Source organism: Amblyomma americanum, chromosome 3, assembly GCF_052857255.1.
Source record: "Amblyomma americanum isolate KBUSLIRL-KWMA chromosome 3, ASM5285725v1, whole genome shotgun sequence".
Classification (NCBI taxonomy): domain Eukaryota; kingdom Metazoa; phylum Arthropoda; class Arachnida; order Ixodida; family Ixodidae; genus Amblyomma; species Amblyomma americanum.
Window position 1 is genome coordinate 199,070,665 of NC_135499.1, and position 18,970 is coordinate 199,089,634.

At 45.4% G+C, this 18,970-nt stretch overlaps 1 protein-coding gene across 3 annotated transcripts; it reads right to left on the reverse strand.

The window, feature by feature from the left end:
* Nucleotides 1–213: 213 nt before the first annotated feature.
* On the reverse strand, nucleotides 214–18,685 carry LOC144125844 (ankyrin repeat family A protein 2-like). Of its 3 annotated transcripts, none has more exons than XM_077659565.1 (7): nucleotides 18,482–18,685; nucleotides 17,919–18,049; nucleotides 13,868–13,934; nucleotides 13,302–13,355; nucleotides 10,870–11,096; nucleotides 5,991–6,138; nucleotides 214–1,124 (listed from the first exon to the last, which is right to left on the reverse strand). In XM_077659565.1, exons 2-7 carry the CDS (start codon nucleotides 18,018–18,020, stop codon nucleotides 1,021–1,023), a joined length of 702 nt encoding a protein of 233 aa, XP_077515691.1. In that variant the 5' UTR covers nucleotides 18,021–18,049; nucleotides 18,482–18,685; the 3' UTR covers nucleotides 214–1,020. The 3 variants fall into 3 exon arrangements, with proteins under 3 accessions (XP_077515691.1, XP_077515693.1, XP_077515692.1); XM_077659567.1 differs by having other exon boundaries at nucleotides 214–1,129; nucleotides 18,482–18,668; XM_077659566.1 differs by lacking the exons at nucleotides 214–1,124; nucleotides 5,991–6,138 and adding an exon at nucleotides 9,138–10,201 and having other exon boundaries at nucleotides 18,482–18,668.
* Between the last annotated feature and the right edge of the window lie 285 nt (nucleotides 18,686–18,970).

An 18,970-nucleotide genomic window follows, 5' to 3' on the forward strand; every position in this document is an offset into this window, starting at 1 on the left:
TAATGTGGCTACTAGCCTCAGTAGCCTCAAGTCATTGACAGCATTGACTGAATGCTGCCAGTGTTAAATGATTCATGTTATTACTGCCAACCTCTTGACATTGGCAGCATACAGAGAAACATGTACGGTGAAGATTACCTCTAGTGTTTACACACCACAGATGCTCGGAGTAAGTTGCATGGCATATCACCTGGTTAGTGAGTCTGCAGTAGGGATGCTCAAATAGTGGTTTTATTGGTTCGGAGTGAATACGAAGCAAACATTTCAAATATTTCTGGCATGCACAAAAGGTTGAATGGCACAATAAGCATTTTCAAAGTTGTATTTTTCTAACACACAAGGCCATTACATAAAAAAGTGCATTGAAGCTTTGTCTATCTCACTGAAGCTGCATTGACTGCAAAATTTTCCATCGGAAATTGGAGGAGTCAACCTACATGCAGTGCCACTGTATTTCGGGGGTGAGGCCTATCTGTGGGACCTCAGACTGCTGTTTTTCATTCCAGCTGTGTTGTTGCACAGCTGTTGCTTTTAAGCAGTGATGCCATGGACACCTGCTAGGCGTATGCACAGCGCATCCAGCACTGCCCGGCAGGCATCTGAAAGGGGCATTTATCTCCATTTGTCTCACGGTAGCTCCCCTTTGTGCTAGTGCCATCTCACTTGATTAGCACACAGTTTCACGTGAAGAGTGGCTGCAGCAGCTGCAGTCAGCACAGTGCGTTTGCTTGGGAAGTCTCCATGAAGTCGAGGCTTTGGCTGCGCACGTGCCATGGTGCCATGCCGGAGGAGGTATGCTGAACCCAAACCACATGAAAAAAGCCTTCCAGAAACATTATTGAGATGATTGAATGCCAAACATTCAAATCGAATCATTGAATACTTTGCTATTCGACTGAATATTCAAAGTTACCAAATGTTCGTACACCCCTAGTCTGAAGGCATCTGTGAAATTGCTATTGCATGGCCAGAAACTTCCATGATATTATATGAAATTAACACCAGCATGACTGGCTGCCATTACTTTTGCACTTTCTCAAAAACTGCACAATCTTCAATGGTAAGCATCATGGAGCCTGAGATCATCCCTGCAGCAGCTTCAGAATATAGTTGTCCAGGACTTGCTGCACTGAAAGATAAAGAAAAAATGAGAATGCAGTTGCTTAGATATGTGACACCTTGGCAACAATGCACACTGGCATATGCATGAATTGCGATGTAAAGCTGCAGAAAAAGGTGGAAACAGTGCTACTTTTATGCGAAGCATAATAGGGGCACTACTTAGCTCAACCATAGCCCTGCCTGGCGCGGCCGCGACCACCAAGGCTAACTCCCGCTCCTCCCGCTAGGGGCGCTGCAGCCGAGCACGTGGTCTGACGTCACGACAGCTGAAGAGAGACGGGGCTCAACTCGCGCGGCCGCGACCACCAAGGCTAACTCCCGCTCCTCCCGCTAGGGGCGCTGCAGCCGAGCACGTGGTCTGACGTCACGCCAGCTGAGAAGAGACAGGGCTCAACTCGCGCAGCCGCGACCACCAAGGCTAACTCCCGCTCCTCCAGGAGATTGCTAAACAACGAAGAGACTAGCCTGACTTACGGGCAGGAGATACCGAATCCCTTTCACAAATCTATTATGCTTCGCATCCTAGGCTTAACCTTAGCTAAGCCAGGCCATTTTTATTTGTGTTGATTGATGAGAAATTAGCAGTGTAATCATTCTTTTTACATGAGAGATGACTAGGAAGCAGAAGAAGAAACCACATGCCACTGGTGGGACTAGAACCCACAAACTCCACATATCCCCTACACTTTCCTTGGTTTTAATTACTGCTGGCTTTCATATAGACTACAATCAGTATATATAGTTCATATGACTATAATCGGAGCTCTCCACCTTGCATTGCAGTTGTCTCCATTTCTGTGATGGTCACTAGATGGTGCAGCCACCGCACTACACTCCTACCAGTTTTGAGAGCAAAAGCTATTATAATGTCGTAGAGAAGCTGGTGCAGAAGGGAGGGATGCCAGGGCAATGGTAACTGGCCACAGCGTTGCTATGCGAGGCGATGCTCCCTGAAGCACACGTCTAGGCATCTTAAGATGCAGGAAGGAATGAGTTGGAGGAAACAACTCAATATTCATCCAATCCTGTTCTGCACGTATTCAGCAATAGGCAAAGAGGTGTTCCAGAATGCCTTCAAACCTCGCACTCACACTTTTTACATGCTAAACTGGCGACGCTTGGTTCACTTGAAGATTTCACTGCAAAGAGGCCACCACGTGACCACTTGCGACTCGAGCAATAAGCTTTCACATTAATGGAAAGCAAATGTCACAATGGCATTCAGTTATGCTTTGCTCTTGCAGCATTTCGTTTGAAACAGGTCAGTGCTAAAAAAGACAAACACGGCGAGAGAACGACGACACAAGGGAGTGTTTCAAACGAAATGCTTAACCAACTAGCCCAGCACCAAGTCTTGCAGCAACTGCCTGTTATCCTCGTTATGACTACTGTCGCTTTGTTCCACAAAACTGCTGGATGCACCACACAAATGGCAGACATGCTTACCCAGTCAAAATAATAGGTTGTGTCGGGCGCGTCCGTTGGCTCGCTCCGGACGAGTGAAACGAGCATTGTGTTTCTATGTGTGTGCTTGCCGCTCAGCGGTGACGGATGAGGGACCCCCCCCCCCTGAACAGCAGTTACAGGGACATCATCCGATAAGACAAAGGTCGGCGCCTCTGTAACGGCCGTCGGATTTCGGGAGCCACTCAAGATGCCTTCACAAGGAGCCGACCGGAGGGAACGACGGGGAAGCAAGGACGAGAGAGAGAGAAAGCTGGAAAGGAGTACCGGGGAGGGACAAGAGAAGAACGGGACAGACGGGTGGCGGATGCCAAGACGAGAGGCCACATGCCGAAGGCAGAGTGGTGTCACCGCAATTGTGAATAGATGTGAATAAATTAGGCACTATGTAATCGGTATGTTCGGTGTGGTTTGGCTGAATCGAGAGGAGAGGAAAACAAAATAGAGGAGGGAGGAAGGAACCTGCCTGACTGGCGCAGTGGACATGACCTCCCAACAGGAAGCGGACTGGCCATGGGACTCATCAAGACGGCAACAAAGGACCCAGGACTGAGCGACCATATCGGGTGTGGACCAGCAGGCCAAGCTATCTGCTACAGTGAAGCACGTCGGTGTCTTGTGGGTCCTTACGCTGGGCACTATGACAGTTTCGGGGCATAGTGTGAGCGGGGAGGACGGGAATCGACGAGTAGGAGGTGGGAGATGGAGCTAGTTGCGAACCCCGAGGTAGCACACATCAGCAAAGGGTCAGGGTTGTCTTTCGCCAATGAGATGGCGTTGTTGGAATTAAAATTGAAAATTTCAGAAGCAGAATTGGCAACTGAAAAATTGCGGTATGAGAGAGAGATCAGAGAAGTTGCGGCAGGCGTTGAAACAAGATGCGGTGCATCCGGAGAATGGGGCGGGCATCGCGAAGAATTTCGAGGTAGGCCGGAGAGCGGTAAAGACAGACCGCAGACTGGAAACCTCGAGTGACGACACTGAGGACGTGGGTGTCGGTACGGGAAGAACAGGTTCCAGGAGAACGGGCTCAGGCTCACGGGCACGCAGGTGCTGCTACGCGTGTAGTTCGCCGGACCACCTCGTCCGGGAGTGCCCACCAGAGTTGGGACCGGCACTAACAGATCCCATGAAAATTGACGGACAGAAAAAGAGTTTGATCGTACTTTCGAAGAAGGCTAAATTCCAAAGTAAGAGCATGGCTAGTGAGGCACCTCAATTTCGCGGACTTGACACGGTCTCACTCAGCTGTGGGGAAGGCAAATTCGCAAGGTATCCCAATTGGAGCGCAGAGAATATTCCGGGGAGTATCGGTTTTCGTATGCAGGCAAAGGCTGAACTGATTGGTGCCTTCGAGGGAGAAGTACAAACAGGGTGAGTGTACATGCCTTTGGAGTTTTTGGGAGTGCCCGAATGTGTTCATGTGACCGCAGCCGAGACTGCAGTTGTCTGTGCTGCGACAGGCAGGTTAGTGCCGGGTGCAAGGACACTCGTTGCGCCAGATGCGCAAGTAGAGGAAACAGTGCCAGAAGTGGCTGCACTGATTCATGGTGGCAAAAAAAAACAAAGAATGTGTGGGCACAGTTGTGGCCGCGAAAGTCGCCGTAGTGGATCAGGTTGGCGGTGCAGGCGTTGAAGGAAGGAACGGCCTGAATGAAACTCCCACCGAACGCGAAAGGTTTCAGCGCGCACAAATTGGCGAAATGATGCTCAGGGGCGCGAGTGGGCAAATGAGCGAAGATGCGCATTGTACAATTGAAGGCGGCGCACAGCTGAACCATGGAGACGAAGTGGGCAGTCGGCCGCACATGCAGCCTGCACTGCCGGAATTTCGACAAGCGGAAATGATGCGGCTAGCGAAAGGCTTTGTGCGAGCCGGTAACATGGGTGAAAAGACGCACCAAAGGAGTAAACGTTCACTAAGTTGGTACGAAGCTTCCGTCGAGAAAATGCGCTGTTGTCAAAACTGTAAAGAGCACCAGATGCAGTTCGGTAAGGGCCCGTATGACAGGGGAAACAAGTACGCAACAATTGCCACGTGAGACAAACCCTTTAAGCTGACTAGTACGGACGATCGCGTAGGACCGACCGACCGCCCTCCGCCGTAGAGGGGCAAACGTACAGAGCAGCATTGCAGGGTCGTAGCTGCGGTCAATAATGATTAGAATTCGCTGGATTGAAGAATTGGCAATCGATCGGAAAATGGGAAAATACAAGGACGCCGCTGATGCGCTACCAAGGCTCGTAAAACCAGCTCCGTTGGTAAGGGGAGCGGGGTAAAAGGGGTGAGTCCGTTTTGTTTTAATGTTGCCGTAGTGCCCAGGGGAGGATCGCGGGACATCAGCCGTGCACTGGTGTGGTGTGATGCGTTCCGTGGAGGCACGCATCACAGTGGCGGTGGAGGTGTCAGGTGCGTCCGTTGGCTCGCTCCGGACGAGTGAAACGAGCGTTGTGTTTCTATGTGTGTGCTTGCCGCTCAGCGGCGATGGATGAGAGACCCCACCCCCCTGGACAGCAGTTACAGGGGCATCATCCGATAAGACCAAGGTCGGCACCTGGGAGAGTTGGCGCCTCTGTAATGGCCGTCGGATTCCGGGAGCCACTCAAGATGCCTTCACAAGGAGCCGACCGAAGGGAATGACAGGGAAGCAAGGACGAGAGAGGAACGAGAAGAACGGGACAGACGGGTGGTGGATGCCCAGACGAGAGGCCGCATACCGACAGCAGAGTGGTGTCACCGCAATTGTGAATAGATGTGAATAAATTAGGCCCTGTGTAATAGGAATGTTCGGTGTGGTCCGGCTGAATCTGGAGGAAAGGAAAACGAAATAGAGGAGGGAGGAAGGAACCTGCCTGACTGGTTGCTTAGCACATGGCTCAATAAAGAGAAAACCAATGTGAAAACCAGTCAGAGCATGAGATGTGCACAAACACATGCTGCTGTGTAGCATGTATAAGTGCCATTTGTAAAATCCGTTCATCTTACAGAAGTTGCCACGTAAAGTGAACAAGTTGATGTATTAACAAGAAATCAGAAGAACATGCCGGCTCCACAGAAGGCTAGGCAGCCATCTTGCTGCAACCTACATTTGGAAGCTTGGTAGTGTGGCAAAACTTGCATCTTTACACGCGAGGAAGCACTCGACCAAACTTGAAATGGAAATGGTCACTACACACAGAGCAGCTTTAAGTCCAAGAGAGGTGAAGTAACTCGCATCCCTGATTTAATCATGAAGCTCAAGTCAACATCACTGAAAACATTAATGTACGCCCTGTGTATCAGCAGTCAAGTAACTATGCACCACTGAATTCTGCTGTGAACAAAACTGGTAGTTTTCAGTGCAGCATTACAGCGGCCACAGTGATGGCTGCACACCAGTTCAGTGTGGTAATGAAAGGCTCACCTTGTCGTGCACCCATTGCAACTGAAAGGTCATATGCAGTGTCGAAGACGCTGTTCTGTGCACACATGTCGGCGCCATTTGACAGCAGTTCTTGAGCAGTGGCAGCATGGTTTCCAAGGGCAGCATACATTAGGGCAGTGTTTCCTTCCTGGGCAGCATAGACAACAAATGCCTTCAGGCTCTGTTTCCATACTCTGTTCATATGTATGGACCTGCTCAAGTAACCAACATTCACTGAGAATTGAGTTGTTAAAGGCAGCAGGAGTTAAATGGACACTGAGGAAAACCCCGTGCAATTATTGCCCTCAGTAAAAAATTTTTTTTGGCTCTTTCTGCGTATGTTGACGTTTGTGCAGCAGCAAAAGACACACGCATCACCAAGAAAATTGATTTTAAAAATCTTCCCGCCAGTCGATTCAAACTCGTGACGTCCTTACTGAAAAGGATAGGTTGCCACCGTTTTGAAGTGAATGGCAGTGTACATCATAGCCTCAGGGATCTGCTAAAAAAAAAATCCGTGCTCACGCATGCATTTTACTTGCGAAATCAGCCAGCGATGGCGGCACCTGTATTTCATTTCTTGGTCTTTTCTAGCTTATACAAGCTCCGTTTTTGGCAACAATGGTCTCTGTGATTAGAGTGTGGTGCCCTATCAATACAGGCGAACTTCAATTTTTCCTCAGTGTGCCTTCAACACTTCTCCTGCCTAGATGACCAGCCCTTTTGAGCTCAGATTTTTCACAGAGGGTGGAATTTGCTGGTGAGTCTTTTCTAACAGCACATCTCATGATACAAATTCCCTGTTTTGTCTGCAACAATTGCACTATAGTCTCCTACAGTACAAACTGACCAGATGTTGCAACGCCTGTCATGCATATTGCAGCTGCACCATTATTGGCCTTGCCTTTTTCCTTCTATACTGTGCTTGCTACACATTTTCAATTCTCTCCCAAGAAGCAAAAAACATCAGTCACAATATTTCCTCTCTTAAGGAGTACAGCAATTTTCCTCCAATCATGGTCTCGACACTGCCGTGTGCGTCCCGCATACTAAGCTGCTTCAAGTTTTTGCGATGAAGGGACTCTGCTCAGTTGGTTTACTTGCACTATAACTATAATTCAAGCTCGCATGGTAGAAGATGTCTGGCAATGACACTAACTCGAGATCATGTGCGTGCAATGAGGTCACTGTATGCCAAGCTGCAGAGAATACTACACCATCATTAGAAGTGATTCAATTTATTTGGTATGCTCCATCAAGGTAGACATTCAAAGTACGTGCGCACCATGTGATAACCCTGGGTGGTAAAGGACTAAAAGCGAAATGGGGTGGGGCCAGTGGCGTCACGTTTAATCCAATGAAGCAGGAGCAGGCTGGCACCATTGGATTCATAACATGATAAACATAGATAGTTCTAGGTGTATTTAAAAAAAAATCAGAAAAAAGAGCCATCATCATTATCAACAACAACAACCTGACTACACCCACTGCAGGACAAAGGTCTCTCCCATACCACATCTCTTCAGTTAACCTGGTCCTGTACCGGATGAGGCCCCGTCAGCCCCACAAACTTGGTAATCTTATCCGCCCGCTAACTTTCTGCCACCCCCTGCTACACTTGCTTTCTCTTTGAATCCTCTCCACTATCCTTAATGACTATCGGTTATTTTGTCTTCACATTACATAACCTGTCCATGCCCATTTCTTCATCATTTCAGCTAGGATGTCGTAAACCTGCGTTTGTTCCCTCACCCACTCTGCCCGCTTCTGGTCTCTTAACATTACACCTATTATTTTTCTTTCCATAGCCCTCTGCATTGTCCTTAACTTAAGCTAAACCCTTTTTATTAGCCTCCACATTTCTGCCCCATAGCTGAGTACTGGTAAGATAAAGCTGTTATACTGTATACGTTTCTCTTGAGGGATACTGGTAAACTTACATTCATGATCTGAGAGTAACCACAAAATTCACTCCACCCCATTTTTATTCTAGTGATTTCATTTTTGTGGTCTGGATATATGGTCATTATCTGCTTTAGGTAGATGTATTTCCTTACCACTTCCAGCGCCTGGCTACCTATCATAAACTACTGTTCTTTTCCGAGACTGTTGAACATTACCTTAGTTTTCTGCATATTAATTTTTAAATCTATCATTCTGCTTTGCCTGTCTAGGTCATTGATGATGCTTTGCAATTTGTCCCCTGGGTTACTTAGCAAGGCAATGTCATCAACAAATCACAGATTACTAAGGAATTCTCCATTAACTATTATCCCTAACTGTTCCCAATCAAGGTCTCTGAATACCTCCTTGTACATATGTCATGAATACCACTGGAGGGTTCATGTCTTCCTGCCTGACACCCTTCCTTCTCTGTGGAGGACTAAGGTAGCTGTGCAACTGCTACAGGTATCTTCCCATATTTTTATATATGCTCTATTACATCCTGATTGTATATTGCCTGCATGACTGCTGAGGTTTCGACTGAGTCAAATGCTTTCTCATAATCTATGAAGGCTATATACAGGGGTTGGTTATAAATTCTGCGCATTTCTCTACCACCTGATTAATAGTGTGAATATGGTCTATTGTCGAGTAGCCTTTATGATGCCTGGTCCTTTGACTGAAGTCAAAGGTATTCCTGTTTCTAGTTTGAGATTATGTTAGTGAATACCTTGTGGGCAATGGCCAGTAAGCTGATGAGTCCGTAATTTTTAAAGTCCTTGACGTCCCCATTCTTATGAATTGAGATAATACTAGTGTTCCTCCAAGATTATGGTTCATGAAACATTGCATATAGAGGGTGGCTAGTCTTTCTAGTACAATCTCCCCATCTTCCTTCAACAGATTTGCTGTTATGTGATTCCTCACCAGCTGCTTTCTTCTTTTTCATTGCTTTTAAGGCTTTACTTACTTTTCAATTACTGTTGGAATGTCCAATTGCTCTGCATGATTGCCTCTCTCATTATCGTCCTGACTGCTTCAACTACTGTACTGATCTGTGTAGATCCTCGGCTGCTTTAACTATCTTATCCATATTGGTTACACAAGGGTACATTACATAAATATTCACAACCACAGGAAGGTTATTGATTCAACACAGTCTGTTTAGGCATTCATTTTTTTCTGTTTGCAATTAGACTAGGCATGTGCGAACAGTGGTGTTTTGGTTCAAAGTGAATTCGAAGCGAACAGCAATTTTCTTCGAATAATTTCAAAGCGAATATTTTGAATGCTTCTGGCACACAAAAAAGGTGGAACAGCACAATAAGCATTTTCAAAATCATGTATTTTTCGAACACACAAGGCCATTACATGAAAAAAAGAATGCATTGAAGCCTTCTCACACTCACTGTGCTGTGTCAACTTTCTGCAAAAACAGCAATCGTAAATTGCGGGAGCCCACCTGCATGCGGTGCTGACTTATCTATGGGGGTATTACATGAAAAAAAGAATGCATTGAAGCCTTCTCACACTCACTGTGCTATGTCGACTTTCTGCAAAAACAGCGATCGTAAATTGCAGGAGCCCACCTGCATGCGGTGCTGACTTATCTATGGGGGTGTGAGACCTATATATGGGGCCTCCAACTGCTGCTCATAATTGCAATCGCGTCACTGCGCAGCTCTTGCTTATAAGCGGTGACTCCACGACACCTGTGAGGATTACACATCACGCGCCCAGTGCCACCCTCCGTCACGTGTCTCCATATGCCTCTTGCTAGCACCCCTTCGTGCTCACGCTGTCACGCTTGTTTAGCGAATTTCACGAGGAGAAGAGCGCCTGCGGATGCTACAGTCAGCTCAGACTCGTTCTGCGGAAGTGAAGGGAGCTACTCGTCTTCCAGTTAGCATAGCGCAAGCCGTTTTCACAGTGAGCCATTGCGCATGCACAAATTGCTTTGAGGACACCACATGGCGCCAGGCATTGGTCAGCTGTTTGCACACCTGCCCCTTCAGAAACAATCAGTGCGTGCATAAGCAGATCGCGGTATGCCAAATCTCTCTTGATGCGCACCGCTGTGCTGGTTGTGGCATGTGTGCGCCATGGGTAGCGCACCCGCAGACACCTGGCAGGTACAGATCTGGGCGGTGCGCTACCGCCTGCTCGCGTCTGTGGGGAGCGCAGGCACTCAGCACGGAGTCAGAGCTTTGGTTGTGTGCGCGCTGCGATGCCATCCCTGGGAAGGTATGCTGAACCGAAACCACACGCTGCAAGAGTTCCAAAAACATGATTCGCTTCAGACGAATACTTCCGAGATTTCGTATACCAAACATTCGAATTGAATCAAATATTGAATACTTTACCATTTGACTGAATATTAGAAATTACTGAATATTCGCACATGCCTAAGTTAGAGAATAACCAACCATCATAAATAGCCAGATCATCCTTATAAAATGTTTTCTGGTCATATCAAGCACACTTAGTGGTTTCAAAATGTGAATTATAAACACAATTTGGACTCATCCAGTTCTCTATTATAACTCATGACAAGTGTTGCTTTCAAGTGTATCATGATTCCTGTACAACTACAACATACAATGACATACTACAACCATGCGAAACCCAGGAATGGGCGCTTAACAACCAGTCGCTGCAATAAAATAAATTGCCGCAGCATTCCCACGACTGCCATTACCAAATTTGACATCTGCTTGAAATTTTATTGCAAATGAGCCTTAGCTTGGGCATCAGGTATGATTGTATGCAATGCTAATGAGTGCTGTTTTTTTCCTTCCACCGAAATACCCATAATGCTCATCCCTCATTTAATGTTGGAACTGGAACCTCAGAGGATGAAATAAACAAATAAATTTTAAAAATGCTGCACTTAGGCAGTACCCCGTCAGCTAGAATAAATACAGAGAGAACTTGCCTGGTCTGCCTGGTTTGGGTTGGCACCATGCTGCAGCAAGTAGCGTACCACGTGCGAGTGCCCCTGAGCGGCAGCCAGCAGCAGGGCTGTTTCACCCTTCAGGCCCTGAGCGCCAACCTGAGCACCCTTTGTGAGCAGGTGTCGCACTGTCGAGAGCTGCCCATGTGAACTGGCCCACAGCAGTGGTGTCAGACCTCCTTCGTCTCGCAAGTCCAGTCGATCGGGCGCTGCACAATGAAGGCATGACTTGATTAAGCTCTGGCTGTCATCCACAAAAAAAGGTTCTCACATCAACAAATCATACAAACATATGCCACAGAAAGAGTGCTGAAGTATGCCAACAAAAGAAATAAATGCACTGTCTACAGGTACAAATGGCTCAAAATTAAATATTTATTAAACGCGGTGAATCTTGATAAGCTGAAAATAGATAACCTGCTGAACCGTCGCACAGCAAGTCAATCGTAATATAATACATTATCATCTGTGATCAAGGCTATGCTCACAATAATGTAATGACCGCAGCAGTGGTCTAGTGGTTCGAACATCCGCCTTGCATGCAGGAGGTGCAGGGTTCGATTTCCAGTGCCGTCGAGTACACACCGGCAGTACAGTGGGTACAAGCTTTCCCCTGGCCTGGTGCTTGGCTAATCTGGGGTGAAATGCTTGGAAACTGGGTCTCTGGTTCCACCTTGAGTAGAACAAAATACCTTGTGCCATGGTGTTCTTTGGCCAAAGCTGCCCTTGCACCATAAAAATTCATCATAATCATCATCAAAAATAAAGTACACGATTTTCTATATTTACGTTGGGCTGTATAGTTTACAGCTTTTAGCAATGCAAAAAAACTGCAGTGGTGGCCTAGTGGTTGAGCATCCGCCTTGCATGCGGGAGGTGCGGGGTTCAATCCCCAGTGCCGCCAGGTACCCACTGATGAGACATTGGGTACAAGTTTCCCCTGGCCTGGTGCTCGGCTTATTCAGGGTGAAATGCTTGGGAAATGGGTCTTTGACCCCACTTTGAGCAACTGAATATACCTTGTGCCATGGCGCTCTTTGGCCACACATGCCCTTGCGCCATAAGTATCCACTATCATCATCAACGCAAAAAGTTCAGCTGAGAAAATAGATGCATTTCGGTTTATTCGTCTTATTGATTGCAAGGTCTCTCTTATAGCAGTGCAGCCAACATGATTAGCGCTTTTTGATCCATCTATAAAGAAACAGTTGTAATCCTTATATAATGTCGTGACGTCCGTTGAATTCCTGTTGGATGTTGGATACCATTTGTGGAGACAACCTTCCTGTTATAGTTTCTCAAGGTCAGGTTGTACGGTACTATATGTCTGCCTGGTCCCCAGGAGCCAGTGTCTGCAGAGCTTGAGGAATAGGGAAAAAGAAAGCAAAACTAGCGTTGTGAGGCACTCTTCATGCGAAATGAAAAATGCAGAGTTACAGCCCGCTCATTTTGAAAGGTATGTTCATAGTTGATATTTCGGGTCAAGACATGATTCAGGTTTTCGGGGAGGGTTCAGAGTCTTAGAAAAGAGTGTGCACCAAAGAAAAACTTGCGCTTATCAAGTGGCCGTTCATTTGATTCAGCATAGACGCTTGGAACAGGAGGCATTAGGAAGGCTTCTGTTGCTAGTCGGATCCCTTGCTGGCGAAGTGGATCTAAAACTCTTAGTGATGTGATCCTTTTCCTTTAATGGTGGGAGACAAATCTATGTGCCCACAGTAGTTTGAGGCTGTGCTTATGGCTGTGCTGTTCTGTTCTTCCAACTTTTAGTCAACTCTAGTCCTTTAGTCAAGGGGGAGGGGAGGAGCTCAAGCCCTCCAGCCCCCCTAGCTGTAGTCGGCGCCTATGCCCTGCGATCTATGAGTGCAACTGAAAGAGTCGTGATGTCACCAACACCACATGACCACCGGTGCAGCAATCATAGGGCACCATTAAATTGAAAATATGAGGACCCCCAAAATTTGGAAGATGGCCCACCTCCAAAAACTCTAAAGGGCTCCCAAATTTTTGAAAGTAGGCCCACCACCCCAGAAATTGATTAAGGTGCATTAGTGGGTCAGATTAGTATAATCCCATATGGTAATTCAATGGAAGATAATGGAAAATTCTGGAAGGTAGTAACTCATGTATACCCTATAAGGGTAATGGAACCACTTACAACCAGAGTTTCGGCCAGAAAATTGAAAGAACATTAGACACTCATTGTAGACACCATATCAGGCAACCTAAATCATTTTTTTTTCAGGAATGTAGTTAAGCAGGTTCCCAAGATTTTCTTTTTTTTTTTTTGCGCGTGATACCTATAGCTTTACCAATATGCTGCTTCAGCAAAATGAATGTAGTATTAGGAGTGGAAATGTACAGTTTCACTGTACCCGTAAAACTTCAAGGCAGAACAGTGAGCAGCAACATACTTATTTGATCAGGCGAGATTTCTCCTTGGGCAGATAACTGATGAATGCAACGCCCTGTAAAGGATGCAAAAAAAATTTCGCCTAACAGCACCAAAAATTTCATTTACGTGTCATATGTACTCACTGCAAACACACTTGCGTAATGACGCACTCATTACTTTTAATGTCAAAATATATAGTCTTGCTAAAGCATTACCCACCCATCAAATTCTCAAAATTTCCTTGAAACAAGGTGTATTCAGCAAGTGAGTAAATATGTTAAATGAATAACTTTTTGTATACATAGATACCAATAAACAGCAAGTTGCAAATAAATACATTGAGCATGCTATTAAATATAATACATCACCAAAGAATATTTTTAAACTACTTTATAAGAAAAAAATCTTATGTCTGCTTTCTCACTAATATTTTGCATACAACTCCAATAACAGAGTCAAATACCACACAAACAATAAAGTAGTGGTCAAAACTGATTTTGTAACTTCATTCCTCATTTAATTATCCTGTCATAAAAAAAAAGCATTCACGCATCAAACACGAATGAAGAAACCACTGACACTCACTGAGAGGGACAGGCTGAGTTTGTGTAGGCACATTCCCACGCTGAAGATTGGTCAAGACAGTTGACGACTGCAAACATAATCATAACAACACAGTTATATTGTAATAATGACCTTTATTTTCTACCAAAGTTTTTTAGGGCACTGCAGGTAAAAGCTCTTGGGAAACAGAAGGCAGCTGAACAAATGCCCACAGCCCCTCTAAAAGATAGTGAAAAAGTAGAATTGGAAGCAAAAAAATAAAACTGTACATACAAGTAACAAGAATGCACAGTAAGCTTATAATACACCACCCAAAACAACACTCCCTATAATTTATGCTTGCACATACACCCCAGTACTCAAAATCAGAGCAATTAAAATTTTCGAGTAATCAGAATGCTACTAAATTTGCAATGCACACTGTGCAAAGAAAGGAATATTCCAATATTTGTGGTAGGCATCGTACTGCTTCATGCTGTCAGCACCACAAGAACTATAGGGAAAAGCAGTGCAAGCTGCACTTCAGCTCACCAAGTTAATCACAGATTTGAAGGTTATTCACAGCTGGTAAAAGAAATTCTGTAGGATAGCACTCTTGCCGTAGCTAGCACAAGAGAAATACACAGTTACCGTTAAGCGTTCCTGCCCCCAATGTAAAAAAATTTGTTGGAGGCACTTAGATATCTCTTAACTGCGGGAAGGCGAAAGCTGTTTGCGACTCATTGCAGTGATTTGAATTTGAGCAGTGACGTCACGCTGCACATGTGCAGTTGTTGCTTGGCGGCGGATCACACCACCCGCCACAGTGGGCAGTTTGCTCACAGTCCAGTTGGCAGGTTATGATCACGTGGCAAGGTCACGAATGTAATGGACGGACATGGTCACGTGACCTAGGATGTAACGGATGGACACCGCGAAGTCACGTGACCGGATGGATGGTTACCACGAGTATGAACCATTAAAGGCTTTCGCCTTAAAATTGATGCCATATGGACAGAGTTCCCATATTTTCTTTCGAGTGTTAACGACACCTTAAGGCAAGCTCTGCAGCAATGCACAGAACTGCTGACATGCAGATGCAATGTGTAACATGGTTGCTCATTTTTTTTATCAACTGCTCTAGAATATTTTCTTTTCAGTTTAGAGGCACTTCTGGTTTAAAACGAGTCAAAAATAACGTCAGTTATGGAACTCTACAATGCATTGCTAAGTCAACATTACGAAAGAGGCCGAAAAAATCATGATTCCTTTTTGATCAGTTGGCTAACATGCAACCAAGAAATAAATATCACACAACAAAAAGCAGCGACATCTCGTATGTGCCATTTTTTAGGACCAATTACTGTCCTCAGTCCTCAAATGCTTCGCTTTCAAATCCCTAACCTTCGTACCTCCTTAAATCTATTGTATGTTCCTGCTCCTTAGATCAAAATGCATGTTTATGTAGTCTTATTTTGTGTATCATTCGTGTCATTTCAATGATTCTAACTTTGATCTTCAAAGCAAATTCAGCACTGGAAATTATTCTGGAGCCCTCCATTACTGCACCTCTTTCTTCCTTTCTTCTTTCAGTCCCTCCTTTATCCCTTCCCTTAGTGCTGTTCAGGTGTCCCCTGAGATGTGAGACAGATACTGTGCCATTTCCTTTCTCCAAAAAAAAACAATTTTCACTAATATGTGTCTAAGTAAGCTTGGTTACCTTTTGTTGTTGTTATCTGTGCACTGTTGCTTGCGCTGTTTTTTTGTAGGAAGGGGATGCAATCCTTTGTCAAGCCAATCTAAGACTTTTTGGGCGCACCTCCTAACATCACATGGTATTGAAATAAAGGCATTCTGCATTTCAAGGCTTGCAAAGTTATGCTGACATTGAGTGCACCAGCAACAACACACTAATCGCCACTTTATGACAAAGCAAAAAGCCTTACCCTTATATTTATACATAACTGTTATAATAAACGAGCATGGTGTCCTGTTGGCTCTTTCCTTGTCAAACCAGTCACTGCCATTTACCAAACCTCACAGTTAAGACAGAGCCATGCGTTTGGTGACTGCATCATGACCTTAGTAACTATTGCTGTCTCAGTTACCGCTCTTTTGATTCAATATACACAAAGAGTGCAGGCAGCTAAAACTTGTAGCTAAATCTCTAAAACTTGCAGCAGTGCTTAGTGACCAGAGGCCACTAACCTCTGGTTGTAATGTGCCCTCTTTAAGTGCCAAAGTGTGGTCCATGTGCATCTCCTCTTGGTCTTATTACAAGCGTTCTAAAGGAAGTAATAAGATTTCATACGCTTAGCATTAATTTGGATGTCCTACATATTTGGCAGTGCTGTTATGGGTTGCACAGTACCAGTGCCAGCTCAGCTTTTTTTTTTTCTCATGAGTTGTAGGCTGGTGGGTGTGGGCAAGGATAATTAGGAGAGCTGTCTATGAATGCACAGAGATAACCTTGAAGTGTGACATAAAATACTCTGCAATATGCCACCTATGAGTGGCACGTTACAAACCAAGCAAGCAGTCAGGTGTGTGGATGGCTGGGATATTCCTCAGCGTCAAGGAAATAAGTTTGGTGAGATTAAAACAGACAAAGTATACAGTACGAGCTAGATTTCAGAAATGATAGAAGCAAGGTGTAGAAGCTCTGTTTCTGATGAGACTGCTTGCCTTTTCCTCCTATGTCTCTGCAACTTGGAACATTGGCTGTAATTTTAAGTCCCCTCACCACTAGGCTGCTTTCCGATTCCTAAGCTAGACAACATAATTCTTATGATGAATTGTTGGACAGCATGACCTTTCTGCAAAACGTGCAAGATGCACCTACGGCCATTTGTATTGGACAAGGGCTCGGCCTAAAAGCTAGACATCATATGTATGCTCATATCAAGACATCATATGTATGTACAGTTAAAACTCATCTAATGAAACCTGATTTAACAAAGGTTCCCGATATAGCGAACAAATTATGATTGCCCGGCAGGTAATCATAGGATTCAAACTCGAACAAACGAAACTAACTAGGCCACTAAACCCGATCTAATGAAGTTTTTCCTGGAAGAAATGAGTAGAAAAAAAAGGTGATTTTTACTTATTTTGCCCACACTGTCTCGCAGCTTGTTGGTAGCGATGCATACGAGAACACAACTAAGGCCTTAGATGATGCATGTATCGTCCAGCTTATTACTGGTGCACAACAGCAGTTGCATCATGTGGACGATGCAGAAGACGCCGAAGCTCCCGTGCCCACTCCAAGCAAGGTGATGGACGCCACTGACCTCTTGGGGTGTTTTAGAAGGACCCACGAGGGAACCAAAAGCGCAATGAAAGCGCTTGTGGGTATGAGAAGTGTGCACACCCACTGCTGGTGAAACGCATGCAGCCGCATCACGGATTTCTCCATGGCAAACTAACTTCGCAATTCTCTCCAGAACGCCGAGGTTTCTTTTTTTTTTCGTTTTCATGTACGATCGATTCGGGCTACACTCGCGGATGTGCAGACACATGTCAGCGGCAAATACGATGCCACGGTAGCTTTTGGATGTCGTTACATTACGATTTTAGATTTTGAAGGGCCGAAAAATGCCTTTCTCGATTTTACTAATTTCCCGATTTAGCGAAATAATTCGAGCCTGCTCAGCATTTCACTAAATCGGGTTTTAATTGCATACGTATGCGCAGTTCTGCTGCCTGTTGGGCTCTGCCGCTCAAGCCCTGTGAGGCTTTGGAAGACCGGATGTTTGTACATTTTGTTTATATTTTGAGCAACAAAGTATTATTATTATCATATAGTCAGATCTTAGCCTCACAATTAAAACATTTCTTCACATACAGTTTTGTTGCATGTAGTTAATTTTACTAAGAATATCGTACATTTCGTGCAGTCGAGATTCACTTGATGCTATTCCCTTTTGAGAGATATACACATTATAACCTTTATGATTTGTTGATGCTGGCGGTGGAGATGTTAAGGTGTAAGCATGATTGGCCTTACATTAATCCAAGTTATTACCTGTGTCTTATAGTAAAAAAATTTGCAGACATGTATTTTCTTCCAAAAGAATGTGCTGAAACTCACTTTGTACGGTGTGAATGCACTCCTGTTCGTGTCTCCCTGGAGAGCAGAGCTACCTTCGGGTCTTGACTGCTCGACGAGAGATTCTGCACATACGTGAGGCATGGCTCCCCTCCTACGAGCAGTTGTTTCAGCTGTAAATAATGCAATATCGTCTCATGACACCGCGCTTCTTGACTATACGGGACTAATTCAGTGAGTTTCAGAATTGGAAACAATTATTACTCCACAGTCAAGCCCTGCATTGGTGCTAATTATACCAGTGATTTTATTACCAAAATATTCACGCCGTTGCATACACGTACAGAAAAGTACAAAGCATTTAACAATTAACTAACTGGTTATTTTGTGTAGATTCGCTTAAAGGGTTCAATCAAACACCTCGTCAGTTACATTTAAGGCCAAACAACTAAAACGAATAACACATCTACGTATGACACAAAAATCTGAACACAGAAACAGGCTTTCTGAAGTGCGCTACCGTTTGCATTCTGGAAAGCTGTCTTCTTTCTACCCATATTTTACACAAGCCCATCATGAACCATAAACCACATCTGACGTCTTACGTGGGGCAAAACTCCTCTTCTTATTTGCATTCGTGAGCTCCAAAGTGCGCTGAGCGCGTCAGCTGTTTTTCATTGCCATGCCCAAGCACTTGTTTACATCCTAAAGTAGCACCGAACGTGCACTTGCGGCGCTGCGGCAGCTACATCAACTGCAACAAGCAGCAACGCGCGCGGACCTTGCGCGGACAAGCGAAACCCGTGGAGGCGAGGATACGGCAGAGGCCGGAGCCACCGTATTCCGGTTCCGGTGGGTGGATGAATGGATGCATACGGCTGAACCCTTTCAATCGGGCGGTGGCTCAAGCTACCTAACCCCGCCGCGGTGGCTCAGTGGTTAGGGCGCTCGACTACTGATCCGGAGTTCCCGGGTTCGAACCCGACTGCGGCGGCTGCGTTTTTATGGAGGAAAAACGCTAAGGCGCCCGTGTGCTGTGCGATGTCAGTGCACGTTAAAGATCCCCAGGTGGTCGAAATTATTCCGGAGCCCTC